Source organism: Glycine soja, chromosome 12, assembly GCF_004193775.1.
Source record: "Glycine soja cultivar W05 chromosome 12, ASM419377v2, whole genome shotgun sequence".
In the NCBI taxonomy this organism is placed as follows: domain Eukaryota; kingdom Viridiplantae; phylum Streptophyta; class Magnoliopsida; order Fabales; family Fabaceae; genus Glycine; species Glycine soja.
The window spans coordinates 10789719-10810798 of NC_041013.1; the positions used below are offsets into that span (position 1 = coordinate 10789719).

General features: G+C 36.6%; 1 protein-coding gene across 4 annotated transcripts; it reads left to right on the forward strand.

Annotated features, from left to right (window-relative positions):
- The first annotated feature begins 1258 nt into the window (after window positions 1-1258).
- Window positions 1259-10131, forward strand: LOC114378254 (glycerol-3-phosphate dehydrogenase [NAD(+)] GPDHC1, cytosolic-like). Of its 4 annotated transcripts, XM_028336817.1 has the most exons (8): window positions 1259-2001; window positions 2071-2161; window positions 2446-2925; window positions 3374-3461; window positions 3597-3713; window positions 4856-4988; window positions 9284-9787; window positions 9906-10131. In XM_028336817.1, exons 3-7 carry the CDS (start codon window positions 2872-2874, stop codon window positions 9357-9359), a joined length of 468 nt encoding a protein of 155 aa, XP_028192618.1. In that variant the 5' UTR covers window positions 1259-2001; window positions 2071-2161; window positions 2446-2871; the 3' UTR covers window positions 9360-9787; window positions 9906-10131. The 4 variants fall into 4 exon arrangements, 2 of the variants coding, with proteins under 2 accessions (XP_028192618.1, XP_028192619.1); XM_028336818.1 differs by lacking the exon at window positions 3597-3713 and having other exon boundaries at window positions 1262-2001; window positions 2071-2925; XR_003659281.1 differs by lacking the exons at window positions 4856-4988; window positions 9284-9787; window positions 9906-10131 and having other exon boundaries at window positions 1260-2001; window positions 2071-2925; window positions 3544-3695.
- The last annotated feature ends 10949 nt before the right edge of the window (window positions 10132-21080 follow it).

Consider the following 21080-nt stretch of genomic DNA (forward strand, 5'->3'; position numbering starts at 1 on the left):
TTGTGTCTCAAAGTCCAAAACCTTGAACCCCATGCCCTCTAACTTTCCCATTATTCTTTTCCCCCTCTCAAAATGTTTTTCAAAATATCCTTCCATGGATTCCTTTATACTTTGAGCCTCCTGACTCCTTCTCCTATCAATTTCTACACATAAGATCCCATTCACCTTTCTTCATTGTTGTACACATCTATGAAAAATTTTTGAATTTGCATCTTCCTTCTTCAACCACTTTTGTCTTGATCTTTGCCACAATTCATTGCAACTTGTTCTAGATAGCCTTGCTATATTATTGATACAATCCATATTCTTGCCTGTGCTTCTTCTTCTTCCAACTCTTGTAATTCCCCCTTCAAGTCCCTCATTTGCTTCTCTTAATTTATTTTCCAAAACCCCCACATGATTCTTTCTCCACTCCTTCAAATAATTTTTCAGAGCCTTAAACTTTTCCTTCAAAACATATGCCCTCCAACCCTCAAAAGTCAACTCTTTCCACTTCTCCTTTATAAACTATTCATAACCCTCAACTTGCCTCCAACTATTAAGAACCTTGAAAGGTTTAGGTCCCTAATATATCTTCTTCTCCATAAAATAATCACACAATGATCCAATAAGTTCTTTGGCAAACACCACAAAGTACAATATAGCCATTGTTGAATCCATTCCTCCGATACCAAAAATATGCCCAACCTATTAACAGTTAATCCATCCTCTCTATACCATGTATATTTTCTACCAGTTAAAGGTAAACCCACCACCTTCGTTGACTCCTAAAAAATCACCAAATAAACTGTATTTCTTCTCTCCTGGAATAATTCCCAACCCCTTTCCTTTCCTCCTCACTTTTAATAGAATTAAAATTCCCAAATATACACCATTTGCCCCCCTAATTGTTCCTTTAGCTACATTAAATCCTACTGTGCCTCTTTCTTCATATTTAATTCATAAACGCATATACATACACACATAGCAGATACTATGTAACCTCTTCACACCCCATGCACCCACCCACCACCACCAAAAAACATAAGCCATGAATAATATCATTAACCTTCAAGACATAAGAAAAATTCCCATTGACCACTCATTTGTCTCTTTAAAAGCATAAAGAAAAGCATCAAACCCCCTGTAAGCAACCTCTTGAACCTTTTTTTTTGTAAGAAAATCATATTTAGCTTGTATTCTACCATAACACTACTAAAATAATACTATTCTACAACGCGCATTCAACATTGGTGGTTCCAAAAATGATGTTGTTTTAGAGGTGGTGACATTTTAGTAAATAAGTGATTTATTTTAACAACATTTTTGCAAGAAATGAAGTTATCTGCGTGTTACCACATCGTTTTTGGAACACCGTTGTTGAACTGCATTATTCAAAGACGGGTTTTATAAACACCGTCTTTGAATCTCGCTTAAATTTTCATCTTTTTCCCTCATTACCTCACTCATTTTGCACTCAATTTATTTGGCTCGTAGAACAAAGCGGTGTCATTGTGGTGCGAGGATCCTCGCTGCGATGTGTAGTCGAGGAACCCTTGCAAAAGCTCGATCTTGTCCTTGTCAGTCCACAGCCGCTGAAACAGCTGCCGCGAGTCATCCAGAGGCGGCGACGACTTTTTCTCCTCGATTAGCTCTAGGCAACGCTGCTTCAGATCGGATGAGTCGGTGAGGACGATGGTGGCGGTGGGCTTTGAAATTGGAGTGCCGCCACCGTTGGAGACGAAGGAATCGGGGACGGCGACGGTGACCGCGAGAGCGGTGGAGGGAGAGGGCACGTTTTCTTCGTCGTCGTCTTCTTCGTACTCTGCTGCACCTCCAGGTCTGTGCCCAACGGTGGGTACCGGAGGAGTATTTGCAAAATAAGCCTGTGACTATGGCTTCCTAGTTATGATCTAGAAGACCTTTATCAGTGAAGACACAAAAAATTCCTGATACCGGAGGAGTCAAAAAGCCAAAGAAGGCCAGGGTCAAGCAGAGCAATGTCTTCTCCACAAATTCCTAGTAAGAATATAATATCACTCCTTTCTATAGAACTTACAAAAAAATTTAATACCCTTCAAAATTATACAGTACGTGAAATCCCTACGTGGCTAATGGATTGGATTCCAGAGGAAGGAGGATATCTGTTAGGGAATCTGCAGCCACCTCACATGGATTTCAGGTTTTTCATGCTAGGAAATCTTTGGTCTATTGTTTCCTCTTCTCCTCAAAATTATTTATTTTTTCTGCTATATCATATATACTTATGGAAGTCATTTTCTGCTATATCATCTAACAAAGTTACTAGTTCAATTATTTGTAGTTATTTATTTATTTACGAATATTGAATGACCTTAATCCTAACCAGCAATGTCACTCATTCTACATAATTAGAAATCTAGATGGCCCATGATGAGCATGCTCTCATAGATACCCCATTTCTATTCTGCAACATTAACAATGCAGGGGTGAATTTGCTCGATTTGTTGCTGATAAAAAGAGCCTCAAAAGCCTCAAGATGGAAGGTTGTTCTAATCTTGGAGGTTTTGTTCTTTGTTTGTCTAGTCTTTCTACCCTTTGGCTGTCTGATTTATACTCTCTGTCTAAAATGGTGATTAACTTTTCTATCATTTTTTATTATCTTGTGTGATGTGATCAATTTCTTAATTTGATATATCCCTTTGATCTTGTATTCTGGTTCCTATCTCCATCCAAATCTGTATTCTAGTTCCTATCTAATCAATTGATCACATTTCCAATAGTCTACAGTATCCAATTTTTCTATATCTGTTTAACAGTTTAACTAACATTAACAATAAGTGAATAGGATTTTGGTGGAAAAAAACTCAATCAACACACACATGATTGAAGTTGGAGTCTTTGTGCAAGCAAATGCCATGGAGCAGAGTTGGTGGGACTAAAATATTGGGAAATGATAAAGTCCAGGTAATACTTATTAGAGACATATATTAAAAAATGTGTATTGGAATAACATCATATATTGATACTTTAACACATTAGATTTCAAGAGAATAATAATTAACAGTTTTCCAATGATCGAGTTTAATGATTAGTGCTCCACATGAGGGTACATAATTGTTTGGCCCGAATAATTTCACCATGCAACCTGGAAAATTAGATAGTGGTAGGTCGGCATCAACAAGTGATATGATGAAGGTTAGATAGTGCTATAATGCTCCCTGTGGACCTGCAATTAATGATTGACTTTTTTTCACGTTATATATTTGGTTCATAGTTGGATGAAGGTTATGCAATCAAAGGCTGCTGTCTACTGAGTGTTCCTTTTAATTCATTTACTTGTTTTGAAAAGATCATTCTCTTTAGTTACCATTGTTTCATACTTTAGTCTGTTAAATTTTCTAAATGATTTTAGGGGGATCTTGGTTTTCAATTAGCTCATCAATTGATCAAAAAAGCATTGACCATCCCCGGGGCAACTGTTCATTGGTATGATAAGCCAGGTAAACTTCTAGTTAAGCATCAATTTGAGGTTGATTATTCCCCTCTTGTTTGTTGTTTAATCACTTGTAATCTTTTTAAAAGGCATTTAATCACTTGTATGACTAGTAAATAACACCATCATGATAATTTGTGAGAAATGAGAAAGCAACGAAAGATGGGCCATATAACCATTGTTGGGCCTTCCTTTAGCAATATTGAAAGCAATCTTGCTGTATTGGTGGAAGGGAAAGAATTAGATGCCAAGACTGCAGGTTAGTGCTGCAACTTTTCAACTATACTATAGATGCCAAGACTAATAAATTGGAAGAAATTAATTTTGTAGAAGATTTAAAAACAAATTAAGGAATTCTCAGTGGATAATAAGAGTGCTGCAGCTTTTCAACTATACTATAGATTCTTAAAGGGGACGTGTCTTATAAGAAAATGGATGGCTGTGCTTGTATCTTATTATGTGTCTAATTCAATCAAGAGATAATTGCTACACTTTGCTATAAATTTTATATTTACATGGTCAGTCAAATCAAATTATAAGCAGTTTTTCCCTCTTGAATGCTTATGATATTTGACCATCATTAGCATAGTCTTTTTTATACTTGAGTATATTGCTTTTGGTCTACTAACCCAACAATCAAGGTACGCATGTTATTAGAATTTGGTCTTTAGACTTTTTAACTGAATTTGGTCTTCCATGTTCACCAAGGCCGAGTGTTGTGTTTGTGTTCTTACTTTGTCGGTGTATATATCTACATGGCTTTTCTGTACAGAATTTAGATGAGCTCTTATGATTTAATGATTTTTTCTTTCTTTTATATCAAGAAAAACTAAATCTGAAGCTTTTTTTCCTAAATTGGAATTACTATGCAATATGTGAATAACAAGATAACAATTGAAGCTTTTTCTTTGGGATGGAATTTTGTAAATTCACATGTGAGTTGAGTATCTCTTCATGCTAAGGGTTAAGATGAGCTGCTATACAGTGGATCATTTGATGTTTGATAGCCCGGTAACCCAATAGATATGCTTGTTTCTTTCAAAACATTGAGGTTTTGTTTATTAAAATTTAAAAAAGTGATTTCTGTTCTTATATACATGTTTGTAGTTGATACTTGATACTGTATGCATAATTCATTTTTGTTTATTGTCACTTTTTTGGTCTTCATAGAAGCTTATGTAATTGAACCTTATAAATAGCAAAAAAAATCCCTAAAGAATGGGAAGTAATGCAAAGTAATTATTATTTTTGAGATAGATGAATCTTAATGGGATTTCTCTTGATTAATTCTTTGTCTATGAAGAAAAAAAAATCTTGATATTCTTTCTGGAGTTCTTATTTTTGTAATGGTGTGACATCTATGTTTAATTAAACTCCCATTGTTGCCTGATTTCTTTGTAGTTGGTGTTCCCTTGGACAGCTTCTTTTATCTTGGAGGACCGAACATTGCCTCAGAAATTTACAACAAGGAATATGCAAATGCTCGGATGTGTGGGGAAGAAAAATGGAGGAAAACATTGGTAAAGTTTTTGAGGCAAGTAATTTCTCCATTTTCCTCTTACATTGTTGTACATTGTAAAGAATAACTTCATAGAAGCTAGTAGGTAAATGCTATTTTAAGCAGGAAATACATAATATCCATTCTCTTTACTTTTGATATGGAAATCACTAAGACGTTAAATTCTTCATTCAATTGAAATGGATGTATCAGTAAGGTCTAGTTAAAAAAATAAAAAAAAAAAGGCATTTTACATCGTTTTCTTAATTGAGCGCTGATTTAAAAAAGCGTTATTTTACATCGTTCACTAAGATAACATCAATGTAGAAGGTCTAATTTCTACATCGTTTCTTAACTGAGCACCCACATGAAAAAGCGCTATTTTACATTGTTCACTAAGATAACACTGATGTAGAAGGTCTAATTTCTACATCGTTTCTCAACTAAGCACCAATGTGGAAAAGTGCTATTTTACATCGTTCACTGAGATAACACTGATGTAGAAGGTCTAATTTCTACATCGATGGTTAGGAATGCACCGTTGTAGAAAATGTTGTCTTTTTACAACGGTGGTTTGAGGATCGATGTTGTAATTTTTAACTTTCAACAACATCCTATTTAACATCGGTTGACCACCGATGTAAAATGTGGTTTCCAATGTGGAATCTGCGTTTTTTAGTAGTGTAAACTCTTTTACCTCCGTTTCCATCCTCCAACCAAGTTCTCTTATGTCATATGCAATTATCTTCATTGATATGCTCCTTGTTTCTACGTCTGCTCCTTTTCTCCTTTCCACTAGCAATTTTGTCTATTTTCTTCCAGATTAGTTAATTTGTTGAAATCCTCTTCCTCTCTATTAGAACATGAAACCTCAATGTCACTCCCAAAACCCCATACCTTTGAAGCCATCTCTATTGCTTCCTTGTGCAAAACTCCTTTGCCATGGTCTTATATACTTATCTCATGAATGTTGTTATTCATCATTGCCACCGACCCCAAATCCACACATTGCAACCCTAAATAAACCCCCTTCCACTATATTCTTCGATTTTCCTTTGCACTCATCACAAAAAATACCTCCAATTTCCCCTTTCACATACTAAACAAAAACATATATTAAATCCTTACTTTTATCTCCCTCAACTATAACTACAACCCCAACACCTTATTGTAACTACACATTGCCACCTATGCTTATCTTTTTTGCCAAATCCATTTTGTCATTTACTACATGCACCCCCACCTTACTCACTAAGACACCCATCCCCTCCACAATCAACTTGTCTGCCACCTTCACTTCACGGGCCTCAATAATGTTAGGCCCCTTATTACTAACTTGATTCACATCATCATCTTGCATCTGACAAGCATCCATTTCATTTGAATTTAATTTTCCACCACCCTCCAATATCCCATTCCCCAAAGAAATCATACATCATTACTTCATCTGCTACTCCTTTCATGACTTGCTCAACATTTCAAATTTGAATTTTGAAATCTTCTTCATCTAATAGATCCCCCATTTTTGACCACCCATACTCTAGCCAACACAATGATTTTGATGACGAGTTAGTTGTTACAATATGTTTAACACCTTGACTACCATATGATGCTAGAGTAAACGTCTCTTTTGTGATTCTAATAGAAAAAGAGATTCATATATGTATATTTTCTTGACCATGTTAATCACCTTTATTGTTGTAATTTGAATTAATATTCTGGCATAATCCAATTTCTTTTTGAACATAGTGTTAAGATCCATTGACATGCACGTTCCAAATGTTTAAACAATATGATTAAGAAAACTAACACTCCAAGCATGGAATGAAACACCATGACATCTAATCTGCATATATCTTTCCATTAGCACTTCGCTAGGCGACCATTAATCTGATAAAAGAATTGATCCTCGATTATTTTGCTCTCTTCCAATAGTTCCTCCAAAACTTCCCCTTCCAATGGTCATATTAACACCATATCTTATTCTAAATGAGTAACCATCATAGAGTTTAACCCTTTTTCTATCAACCTGTCCCAAAGAGTATATATTCTATTTCTGGTGGTTGAACTCTTCCTACTTAACACCCATCCAACTATTTCATATGCTCCTTAATTACTTTGAATGATAAATGCTTCCAATCAATTTCTTCCTTATTTTGAATTTGAATTACACTTGTCTTCTTCTTTGGTGGCCACTTCATATTTTTCTTTTTTTTCCACCACTTCTACATATAATTGTTGAATAATGTAAACTTGATTTAGCCCATTAATCAAGTGTTAGGCCCATTTAAGTTTGTGTTACTACTCCAAAGAAAATTCTAGAGAAGTGTAGAGATAAGTAGAAGTAATATTTAATAAATAATTGGAAGAAGTGTGTAGAACTAAGTAATTTGGAGAAGTGTATAGAACTCTCCCTTGAAGTGTGTGAAAATTTTTTCTTGATGTATCTAAAACTCTCCCTTGAAGCCTATAAAATGGGGAGAGGTTGTCATTTGCAAACAAAGACAAAACCAAAACATTTCTCAAGTAATAAAAACTAGCATTCTTTCAGATATTCTCTCCTCCTCCATTTCTCTCAAATACTTCCTATAACCTTCTCCTTTCCAACAATAATCTCCCATCCTTTTTAGCATTGTGATTTTTTCTCAATTGATCAAAAGAATTTTCAATTGATGCATGTGATAAATTGTGATATTTTATGTTATCACATTTTTCATTCCTCTTGAGCTTCATGACATTTACTAGTAGCTTATAAGTACTAATCCATTGATGGTCCACCTTCTTCTCCATGACTCCAACATCCCCTTCCACAACCATTCTTACAAACCCAATTTTTTCCCATAGCTATCCCTTTTGTGGAATGAAAACATCCTCCACATTATCCCATCAATTGAAAATACACTTCATCGCCTTTGCTTTAAAATTATCTAGAAAATTTGTGAAGAAGAACATTTGTATACTCCTTTGATCTTCCTTTTCCTTGATATTCAGTCCATTATCTTTCTTCCGTCTTCGATTCACTACAGTCCACTCATCATCTCACTCTCGCTTTCTCTCTCACTCACTCAGTCATCTCTCACATCCACTTGTGGAGTTAGAAAGAGTTACATTAATCATTTAATATGAGATTGTTTAATCTTATTTTTATTTGGGATGAGTTGAACAAATCCATTTTGATGACTTTCATGTAGAGTTATGTATGTAAGATCATCTATGTTGTATAAATTTGATGACTTTCATGTAGAGTTATGTATGCAAGATTGTCTATGTTGTATAAATCCAATTCATTTCCGGTCTTAGTTACAAAGTGTTACTAGCTTGTCCTTTAAATCAAATGGGTAGATAAAAGTATGTGGTTATCTAACTTATTCTAAGTAAAAACAAGATTAAACAATTTCTTCATAAATGATTGGTGCAATTTTCTTATGTACTATCTTTGTCCCTATACATAAAATCATTTTCACTTTATTATTTGTCTATTTTTATAAGATCCTCTTCTAAAAGTTTAATGCATTAATTATTTTTATTCTATAGTACCCTTAATTAATTATAACATTCTCTCTTCAAACATTAATTATTCTTTGGTGATAAGTGGAGAGACAAATTAAGGGTAATTTTGAAATAATGGTATAAATAATTGACAAATTTAAAATGATTAACTAAATTAATTATTTTTCTTAAAGTATGAATTAATTGAAAGAGTTTTAAAGGCAACGATAATACTTTGAATTATATGAACCAACTTGTTAACTTTCGGATCTAATAAGTTTAATTAGGAATTGGTTGACTCAATCCAAGTAAAATTAAACTTATTAGACCCGAAAGTTAACAAGTTGATCCATATAGTTAATAAAAGAATTTTTTTTAATATATATATATATATGGGAAAATGCATATAAAAAAAGAGTGAAATTAACTAAAAATATATTCAATACCCAAAATTAAAAAAAAAAAAAAAGACGAATTACATCAAAGATTTTCTCACACTCAAAAAGGAAAGAATTTCTAAGTAAGGTGTGAGCCACCAAATTAGCTGTTTTCTCACAAATTGAGTGGTATAAGATGGACAAGATCTTAAATATCTCTAATTTGCTCCAATAATATCCCGCAATCTGTAATAACCCATGACTAGTTGTGCCTCACTTAATTGCATGTGATGATGTGAATAATACGGATTGGTATAACCATTCAATTGGAAATATAATGTTTATCCAAACACATGCACCATAAATAAAGTTATTAATGTGAAAAAATAATAGTAATTTGTTTATGATTGAAAATAATAGTAATTTGGTGTAAAGAAGTATTACCATCATTTTGTTTCTGTATAGCTGCATGGAGTGGAGAACTTCCACGACACTGAAAGCGGCTGATCTGCAGGGAATGGAATTTGCAACAAATGGTTAAGAATTTCCACTTTCCCACTCTCAACTGCCGCACACTGTGGTGATCGCTTTGGCTTGTTCAAACAATGGACTGCAGCCATATCTGCACCGAAAATCTCTTTAACCAAATCAACATGCCCACTGTAGACAGCCTCGTGCAAAGGAGTGTCACCATGTTCATTTCTTTCTCTTGTTATTTCTTTATCTTTCATCTCATCATATTTTGACTTAGAAGTGGCATAATGGGAGAGAATGAACTTGACTATAGTACTAGTAAAGTTCTTAGACCTCACAGCAACATGAAGTGGAGTATCGCCTCTTACGTTTCTCCTAATAAGAAGCTCAGGAAAGTGATGAGCAATCAGCTCTGTAATCTCTTCTTTCCCCAAATCTGCTGCCACATGAAGCAGTGAATCACCTGCTAGGGTGACTTTATCAAAAATATCAAAGGTACTTTACTTTCAATACATTGTTGCTTCAACACTTCAACAAAGTTATCCACATTTCCTATTTCAACAGCTTTATACAACTCATAAATCATAACTTTTCCAACAATTTCCTTATGCAGTAGTCCCACTTGTGAAGCTGCATCTGGACTTGGGAATTGCATATTCTTCAGGTCCTCCATGATTTACGTATGCTCAGTGATAAACACCTTAATCAAATGCACTAAACTCAGAAAGATTAAGGTTGCAATGTAATCGCACAGCTAAGGACTCAAAATACCTGTATATACAAATTAATTAAGGATACAATAACACATCTATCTACAAATTATTTTATTAATGACTTCAGTAATTAATTCGCTTGTATCGAAGGATGGTGTGTGAGTACAAAAATAAAATAAAAAATGAAAAGAAAAAAAAAAAGGATGGTGTGTGTGAAATGTGAATATGTATATGCATGGTAGGTAGAGCTAGCATTATTCGGTGCATGTATAAATTTTGCCTGACGGGAAGTCACATTTTATAATCACTTTATTTGTGAATCGTAATGCTTAGATCCAAAATTTACTTCGGTGCTCGCACTATAATCCTAAAAGAACGGAAGATGTCAGCAATTATAAATTTTAAACTCGGGTTATTGTTCGAATGACGACACACTCTTGGTGAGTGAATGTATAAGGTTGGTAGCATTATTAGGTGCAAATATAATTCTTGGTTGACGTGAACTCGTGAAGTCAGTTTATTTAACCATTTTACTCATGAATTGTAATGCATTAATGCTTTGATCCTAGATTAATTTCCGCTCCCACACATCTTAGAAGAACGGAATACGTGGAATATGATAAAATTTAAACTCACATTTGTTAGAAATCTATATACTGTATGTATAAAAGAAGCTTTAAAACTTTATTAATGATTAGATCAAAATTCTAATTTAATTTGATTTAATAAATGTATATGTTGGTTCAAGAACTATAATACTGCAAAGCAAGATCAAAACTAGAAAAATATGATCACACGCAGACACAAGGCACAAAAAAAAATGAATGTTGTTGTTATTTTTTGAAATGAATCCATATTGGCTCTATACACACACTCTATATATAGCAAACATCCAGGAGTTATATATATATATATATATATATATATATATATATATATATATATATATATATATATATATATATATATATATATATATATATAGTAGTAACCTAACAGTTATAATAATCATGACAGTTAAAGTAGTTACTACAACAATCTCCACCTCGACTCTACATTTCTAAACAACACTAATCTCAGTCAAATCCAACCAAGCTTAAGCATTTCTCAAATTTATCCCTTGGCAGGGATTTAGTTAACATATTAGTTGGATTGTCTTTAGATGTAATCTTCACTATTTTGATTGCTCCTGATTCCACCACTTCACGAATGAAGTAATGCTTTATATCAATGTGTTTGGTCCTTGTATGGTACATTTGATGATTGGCCAAATGAATAGCACTTTGGCTATCACAATGTATCTAGATAGTCTCTTGTTCAATCCCCAATTCATGTAGCATCCCTTTCAGCCATAGACCTTGTTTCACTCCTTCAGCCAAGGCATTATACTCAGCTTTAGTGGTGGATAAAGCTACAATTGACTGAAGGTTTGATTTTTAGCTAACTGCAGTTCCAAACAAAGTAAACATATATCCTGACAATGATTTCCTTGTGTCCAAGCACCTTGCAAAATCTGCATCCACAAACCCTTCAATTACTGTTCCACCTTGAGAGTTTTTATGATACAGTAAGCCTGAGTCCAAACTTCCATTTATATATCTCAATATCCACTTTAAAGCCTCCCAGTGTGCTTGACCAGGTTCCACCATGAACCTGCTGACAACACTCACAGCATGAGCCAAGTCTGGTCTTGTACAGACCATTCCATACATGATGCTTCCAACCCCACTAGTACAGGGAACTGTATCCATCTTCTTCCTATCATCATCTGATATTGGACCTTGGCTTTTCGAGAGCTTCATGTGCTACCCCAAAGGTGTGCTCACAGGTTTGGACTAATGCATCCTAAACCTCTCCACTACCTTCTGCATATAGGCTTGTTGGGATAATAGCAAAGTTCCTTTCAGCTAATCTCTTTTAATATCAACACCAAGGATTCGTCTAGCTTCCCCAAGATCCTTCATCTCGAATTCTGAGTTCATCCTTGACTTTAGGTCATTGATCATACATTTGTTGCAACTAGCCACCAAAATATCATCTAGATACATTAGGAGATATAGATAATTCTCCTGGTGCAGAACATAAACACAACTATCATAGCTGCATCTCTTGAACTCCATCTTTATCAAGAAATCATCAAATTTCTTGTACCATTGCCTTGGGCTTTGTTTCAAGCCATATAAGGATTTTTGCAAGAGGCATACCCTATCATCCACAGCAAAGCCTTTTGGTTGCCTCATGTAAATGGTTTCCTCCAAGTCTACATGTAAGAAGGTTGTCTTGGCATCCAATTGTTCTAGGTGTAGCTTGAACTGGTTGCCAATTGACATCAAGATTCTGATAGAGTAGTGCTTTACCACAGGTGCAAATATCTCATTGTAATTCACACCCTCAACTTGAGTAAATCCTTTAGCCACCAACCTTGCCTTGTATCTTGTCTTCTGAACCCCGAGAATTTCACCTTTCCTTTTGAAGATCGACTTGCCACCAACTACCTTCTGTCCCTTAGGTAGTTCCACAAGCCTCCAGGTATTGTTCTTCCTGAGTACCTCAAGTTCTTCTTTCATTGCATGAAGCCAAAGTTGTCTCTCCTCACTTTCATGTGCCTCCTTGAAATTCCTTGGTTTTGCTGATCCTTTAATTTCCTCAGTTGCTGTTAAAGCATAGCAGATGAGATCAGCTTGACCAAGCTTTCGGTTTGGTTTAGGAATTCTCCTTTCCCTATCACGAACCAATTGGTAATCATTAATGGCATGATCTGATCTCCTCAAATTTGAAACTGAGTGTCCAGTTTCCTCTGTTGTATTGTCTAGGTCAATAATTGGATTTATCTAAGTGTTTTCCTGCACCTTATCAGTAAAAGGCTCCACCTTAATGTGAGTTTTCTCCTTTCCACATTCTGAGTTTTCAGAATACATTCGCATTCTTGTCTCATTAAATGTCACATCTTTGTTGATGATGAGCTTGGAAGGTTTTGGATCCAACCTCCACAGCCTGTAACCCTTGACTCCTTCAACATACCCAAGAAATAGACATCTTACAGCTCGAGCATCCAACTTGTCCTTCTTGACATATGCATATGCCAAGGCTCCAAAAACCCTTAGGTTAGAGTAATCTACTGGACTTCCACTCCAAACCTCCATTGGTGTTTTGTATTCAAGGGCAGATGATCGATGGACTCCTGTTGATCAAATGCACAACTGTGTTTGCAACTTCTCCCCATAAAACCTTGGGCAAACCTGCTCCAAGAAGCATGCATGTCACTCTTTTTAGGATGGTTCTATTCATCTTTTCTGCAAGGCCATTTTGTTGAGGGGTACTGTTTTGTGCCTCTTGATTCCATGATGTGTGCAAAAAGTATTGAATTGATCTGAGACAAATTCAAGCCCATTGTCTGTCTTTAGCACCTTTAGCTTGGTTCCTTGCTAATTTTCAATTTGAGTATTGTTAGCTCTTTGGCAAGTGTACCAAATCGCTCGTAGTAATAATCTCTCGGTAAGCCGAGTGTCATACCATGGGGATTTTGTTACACTTATGTGAAGTACTTTTCAGTTTGTAAATTGTAAATTTAGCATATAAAAGTAAATATAATCTAAATCTAGCAAAGGATAAGAAATTTAAAATAAAAGATAAAGATAATAGATAAGATAAGATAAAAGATTTAAAGATAAGATTAAAAGATAAAATTAGAAGATAAAATATTTAAATTGCGATAAAGATAACTACTTCTACGAAATTCAAATAAATAAAATCTAAATCTACTAAGCCTAAATACTTACTCCTAAAACTCAACAGTAAAATAAGGAATAACTACTTCTAAGAAAAACCAACAATAAAAATAGGGAATAAAATCTATAATATTAAAATCGCTAAAACCTGACAAGTCTAATTAGCCTAGATATATGGATTCTGGATTTGTCTGTTATCAATAGCAACAAACTAATTCTGCCCCACATCTATCCATCTACTTGCCCCTGATGCCTCACGATGACAAGCCAACCTTAATTACCTATCTTCCAAATGCCCTTTGCGAAGACTCAATAACTAAGATGTATTAAGATTACATTCTAGATGTTTGCTAAAGCATGGGCATTGGGGCATTAAGTCATGTTAACCCAATGATTTCTTTCTTTTATTGTTCTATTAAGCGTTACCCTCTCCCGAGTGGCCTAACCCTTAAAACTGATTCACGCATTCATTCCTTATCCCTAATTAGGTTTTACCCTCTCCCGAGTGGCCTAAAGACTATCAGAAAATAAAGTTTGAAATGCAGAATAAATAAGAAAGAAAAGTAGATAAAAGAACCTGGAAGGAAAACCCTCTAAAAGATAACCCGATAATTTCTTCCTTTTAGTGTTCTCTTAAGTGTTACCCTATCCCGAGTGGCCTAACCCTTAAAGCAGATTCAAGTATTCATTCCTTACCCATAATTAGGCTTTACCCTCTCCCGAGTGGACTAAACCCTAACAGAAAGCAAGTTCCGAGATACAGGATGTAAAAAGAAAGAACGGTAAATAAATAAAAGAACCTGGAGGGAATTCCTCTTTTTATTGATAACTCTTGAAATGCTCCATACATCATTGGCTTTTTAGGCCTGCCAGGCCCTAGCTAGGCACTCATAGTCATGAGGGCTTTACAATGAGAAAGGGGGTGAAAGAAAGATAATAAGAATATAAGAAAAGGGAAGGAAAAAGAGAGAACTGAGTGCTAGAGGTCTGAAAACTGAGCTCTCAGGAAGTGTCTGTTTTCCTAGGCTGACCCTCTTATTTATAGGTGCAAACTTGGGTTTGGGCTTTTTCTGATTTTCTTCTTTTTTTTCCTTTATTTCTACTCCTTTTTGCTTGTTGTACCTCCCTTTTTCACATCTGCAATCAAAATTCGAAATTAATTAAATCTTTCCAAATTAAAGCATAAATAACTGCTAAATAATTAATTCTAAGTTAATTTTAGACCGATTCTCCACTATTAATTCACTATTATTTAGCAGTTATCAAAATCCCCCAAGCAAATAAGAAGAATAAAATTATTCCATTCTTAAGCAAAAATTTCCTCAAGTAAGTTCCAATCATTCCAACACTCTCCATGACTTCAATTCCTTGGTCCTTTGATTGGTCTCTTTGCATCTGTCATGATCTTAAAATAAAAGCATAAACACGAGAGGAGAAACAAGTCAATTATCTGGAATTCCAACAGGTCTGGCTTGCCTTACTTCCTTACAAAGCTGGTGTTTCTCTCTGCTCACAAGTGTCTGGTCAAGTGTTTGCAATTTTAACAACCTGTAAATAAAACTCAAGAGTTTTGTACTTCATCTCAGTTAAGGTTAGTCTTAATTACCTTCGGTGGATCACTAAGGACTTTTATGGCTTGTAATGGGGCCTGACTAACAAAGAATCATGGTTTTTCTTGGAAATTCAAAATATAAGATTATAAGAGAGCATGCATTCCAAAAATTTAAATTCTTGTCAAGACCTATTTCCCACTTTAAGCCCCTTTTTGCCTTTAGCACTTTCCACTGACACCTCTCTTTTTCATTCTTGCCCTTTTTATTTATTATATATATATATATATATATATATATATATATATATATATATATATATATATATATATATATATATATTTCTTTTTCCCTTTTTTTTCTTTTCTTTTTTTTTTCTTTTTTTTTCTTTTTTTTCAATAATAAGCATAATAATAACAATGGGCTCACAATTATTTAGAGGTGTTCTAGTGTGTGCTATTTCCTTGGCTACTTTACCCATTTGTTCAAACTCCCCCAAATTAAGGCCTTATTATCATTTAGAACCCTACTGCTCTCTTAGAATCCTACACAAGGTCAGGAATATGAATTTCTTGGCTTAGGGTTCTACTCAGAATAAATCATTATAATTCTTTCGGCTCAATATGGGTGCAAGGGATAAAATTATGTTGGGTTAGCTTTTTGGCTGAGTGGGTGAAATAAAACAAACATGGCCTTGATCATATCCACCTTAAGTAACTAATTTTAACAGTCCAAGAATGATGCAAAACTAAAAGTTTAAAAATAGGCATTTTCTCTCACAATTAAGGTCACACTCTCATCGGGATAAATTCAGTATTAGCGTACCAGATGTGTCTTCATTCCATCAAGCTAACCTTTCCTTTTCTGTGAATCATGTTTCATTCCTTGATCTGACTTTTGCTTCCAAGACCAGTGTTTTCCAATGACTAGTAGCCTTTCAAGTGTTGGACCTTTCAGAACAAACTCAAAATTGTCATTTCTCAAGTTATCATGCAATTTATTTATTCACGCATATGCTCAAATCTAATAATATTACCACTGCTTTTCATTTTGAACACAAGCTACAAGTATGACAAAATAACTTAAACTAGAAACCTAAAACATAAGAACATAAACATAAACATAAAACATGAAACAAAAACATAAAGAAAAATAAAACTAAATAAACTAATGTCCTACGCCGCCTCCCAAATCTGCCCATGGGCCCCAATCAGCGCCAGCCATGAGGTCCTCATCAACTACAGGATCCTCAGCAGCGACTCCAGAAGGCCATTCCCCCCTGTCAGTGGAGGGCTGGTCTCCTGGCCAGGCGACCTGCTGACGATAGGCCTCTGGAGTCGTGAGCGACGGATCCATCTGCAAAACTACGTGAAAAAGGCACAAGAGATATGTGGGTAAGAAGAGAATGCAGAGAGAGAAGGGTGTAAAGAGAGTGAAAGCGTAGAAGAAGAGAGAAACGAGAGTTTCTCAAATTAGAAAAGCCCCCCTGGAGGCAACTGAGGGGTTTGGGGGTTTCGATAACTCCCCCGAATTTATGACGTGCGCGCTTAGCGCGCATGTGGCCGCTAAGCGCACCAAGGGAAGCGTCCCTTGGTTGCCCCTCAGATTCAAAAATTCAAATTTTAAAAACTTACCTGGGCACTTAGCGCGAGGTCGCGCGCTAAGCGCGTGGCTTCGTGCAGCCCACTTCAAGTTGAAATTGGTACCCCTCCTGTTTGCTGTTTGCACCTATTTGGGCCCTGTGTTTTTTTTTTAAGAAAAAAAACAAAACAGAAAATAACAATTGCAAAATAAGGACAGAACATAAATACCTATAATAAAATGTTGGGTTGCCTCCCAACCAATGCTTAGTTTAATGTCTTTAGCTAGACATAGAGCTTCTTTCAAGGATCTTTTAAATGCACGACGGTCGTCAACTTCTCTAATTGTCCTCCATTATAGATCTTTAAGCGCTGTCCGTTGACGATCCATTTCTTCTCATAATTTTCTGCTCGAGGGTCCACTAATTCTACTGCTCCGTGAGATCTGATTTCTTTAATAATGAACGGTCCTGACCACTTTGACTTCAGCTTTCCTGGGAAGAGTCTCAACCTGGAGTTCAAGAGTAATACCTGCTGCCCTGGCTAGAATTCTTTCTTTTGTAACTTCTTATCGTGATACGCCTTAGTCTTCTGCTTGTAAATCCTAGATGATTCATAAGCATTCAACCTCATTTCTTCCAATTCCAATAACTGCAGCTTCCTCTTCTCTCTGCATGCCCTATTATCAAAGTTTAGGAATTTAAGAGCCCAATATGCTTTATGCTCCAATTCTACTGGTAGGTGGCATGCCTTCCCATATACTAGCTGAAAGGGTGATAAGCCAATGGGAGTCTTAAATGCTGTCCTGTAGGCCCAGAGTGTGTCATCGAGCTTCAAGGCCCAATCCTTCCTTGATGATGCTTCTGTCTTTTCAAGGATTCGTTTCAGCTCTCTGTTAGATATCTCTGCTTGGCCATTTGTTTGCGGATGATAAGGTGTAGCTACCTTATGTCGTACATTGTATTGCTCCAGGACTTTTCTCAGATGATGGTTACAAAAATGCGTGCCCCCATCGCTAATCAGAGTTCTTGGGACTCCAAAACGGGAAAAGATGTTCTTCTTCAAGAACTTGATCATTACCCTGGCATCATCTTTTGGTGTGGCTATGGCCTCCACCCATTTGGAGACGTAATCCACAGCTACCAAGATGTAGACATTCCCGTATGAAGAAGGAAGAGGCCCCATGAAGTCTATGCCCCAGCAGTCAAAAATCTCAACTTCCATTACATTTTGTAATGGCATTTCATTCCTTCGTGAGACTCCCCCTGTTCTTTGGCATCTATCGCAATAACGCACGAACTCGTGGGCATCTTTAAAAATGGAGGGCCAGAAAAAACCTGATTGTAGCACTTTTGCCGCCGTTCTGTCCCCATTGTGATGACCACCATAGGGTGAACTGTGGTAGTGCCAAAGAATATTTCGCGCTTCTTCCTTCGTAACACATCTTCTTAGTAAATTATCAGCCCCTGCCTTGAATAAATGAGGATCATCCCAGACATAGAAGCGTGAATCATGCAAGAATTTCTTCTTCTGATTCCAATTAAATTCTTCTGGATGATCCCGGTGGCTTTATAGTTGGCCATGTCTGCAAACCAAGGTCGAGTGTCGGCTTGTAAGAGGAATTCGTCAGGGAATTCGCCTTTTACCTCTGGTTCCTCCTTGGTGATCTCCTTGTTCTTCAATCTGGATAAATGGTCAGCCACTACGTTTTCGGATCCTCTTTTATCCTTGATGGTGATATCAAATTCTTGTAGCAACAGGACCCATCTAATTAATCTCGGCTTTGAATCCGCCTTAGCTAGCAAATGCTTGATGGCGGCATGGTCAGTGAAAATGACGACCCTTGATCCTATCAAGTAAGACCGAAACTTTTCTAAGGCAAAAACAATGGCCAGCATCTCCTTCTCTATAGTGGCATAATTTAATTGCGCCTCGTTTAGGACCTTGCTGGCATAATATATGGCGTGAAAAACCTTGTCATGCCTTTGTCCCAGAACTGCACTTACTGCATAGTCGCTAGCATCACATATCAATTCAAAATCCTTGCTCCAATCTGGGGCAATCATTACTGGTGCCGTGGTGAGCTTATGCTTCAGTGTCTGGAACGCTGCTGAACAATCTTTATCAAACTTAAAGGCTACATCTTTGTTCAGCAGATTACTTAGGGGCTTGGCGATTTTTGAGAAGTCCTTAATGAACCTCCTATAAAAGCCAGCATGCCCCAGGAAACTTCTGACGCCTTTGACATTCAGTGGTGGTGGCAACCTCTCGATGACGTCTATCTTTGCTGGGTCAACTTCTATGCCTTTACATGAGATCTTGTGACCCAAAACAATACCCTCTCGAACCATAAATTGGCACTTTTCCTAGTTCAATACCAAGTTGGTTTTGACACACCTTTGTAATACCTTTTCTAAATTATCCAAAACAAGTGTCGAACGAGGGCCCAAAAATTGAGAAGTCGTCCATGAAAACTTTGATACTCTTCTCCACCATATCTGAGAATATAAACAGCATGCACCTTTGAAATGTAGCTGGTGCATTACACAATCCAAATGGCATTCGCCTATAAGCAAAAACACCATAAGGGCATGTAAAGGCTGTCTTTACCGGATCCTTGGGATCCACCGCGATTTGATTATAACCTGAGTATCCGTCCAAGAAACAGTAGTATGCTTGCCCTGCAAGTCTTTCGAACATCTTATCCATGAAGGGCAAAGGAAAATGGTCCTTCCGGGTGGCTTCGTTTAACTTGCGGTAGTCAATGCACATCCGCCAGCCCGTGACAGTTCGTGTGGGTATTAGATCATTCTTTTCATTCTTCACGACTGTCATTCCACCTTTCTTGGGGACCACTTGTACCGGACTGACCCAACCTCTATCAGAGATAGGGTATATGAGTCTAGCCTTTAACAACTTAAGCACTTCCTTCCTTACTTCTTCTTTCATAGTCGGATTCAAACGTCTCTGAGGTTGTCGAATAGGCTTGTAATCGTCCTCCATCATTATCTTATGCATGCAATACGAAGGACTGATTCCCTTCAAGTCAGATATATGCCATCCGATTGCTTCCTTATGCTTCCTCAGGATGTCCACCAACCTGTTCTCTTCTGCCTGTGTCAGTGCATTACTAATTACTACAGGTTTGGTGTCACCTTCCAAGAAAACATACTTTAAATGCTTAGGCAATACCTTTAATTCAACCTTCTTTTTCTCGGGTAGAGCCTTTTTCTCTAATATCTCAAAACAGGATTCTTTCTCAAGAATGACTTCTTGCCGATCCAAGTCTTCCAAGCAAGCCTTGAGATCCTCTTCTTCTTCACTGGTGAGACAGTCCATCTTATTTACTATTGCTTTCTCCAGTGAAGTGTGTGGTGTATCCAGAATATTGATATTATTGTCCCTGTCAATCTTTTCTATCTTGAAGCACTTCCAACCTTCCCGTGGATACTTCATTGCTTTAAAAAGGTCGAAAGTGATCTTCTGATTGTCAATACTCAGTTCCAAGCTTCCGTTCCCCATATCTACCACACAGTTGGCAGTCAACATGAAGGGTCTGCCTAAGATAAGGGGAATTTTTGTGTCCTCATCGATGTCCATGATGACAAAGTCCACCGGAAAAGTGAAGTGGCGAACCTTGACCAGGACATCTTCTACCACCCCGTATGGTCTCGTAATTGAGCGGTCTGCCAATTGAAGTGTCATTCTAGTGGGATCAATTTTCAGATTCCCAATTCGTCGACACATTGATAAGGGCATCAAATTGATGCTTGCCCCTAGATCAATGAGGGCTTTATCTACCGCTTCTTTTCCTATAGTGCATGGGATGGTAACGCTTCCGAGGTCCTTGAACTTTTTAGGTAGCTTCCTTTGAATGATCGCGCTACAATTGCCTCCTACTACAATGTTCTCGCTGTCTATATATTTCCCCTTCTTAGTGATGATGTCTTTCATGAACTTAGAGTAGAGGGGCATCTGTTATAAGGCCTCCCCGAATGCCATGGTGATCTCCAGTCCTTTAAATATTTCTAAGAAACGCTTGAAGTAGCGCTCTTTATTCTTCTTGGTTGGCACCTTAGGATACGGAAGATCCTGTGGCAAGACTGGCGATTCTTCCTTCTTAGCTTCTCTTGCCTTTTGACTCTTGGTTTTAGGTGATGAGACCACCTTCTCTTCTTCCTCTAGCTTCCCTTCCTCTTGAATTTTTTCTTTCTTAT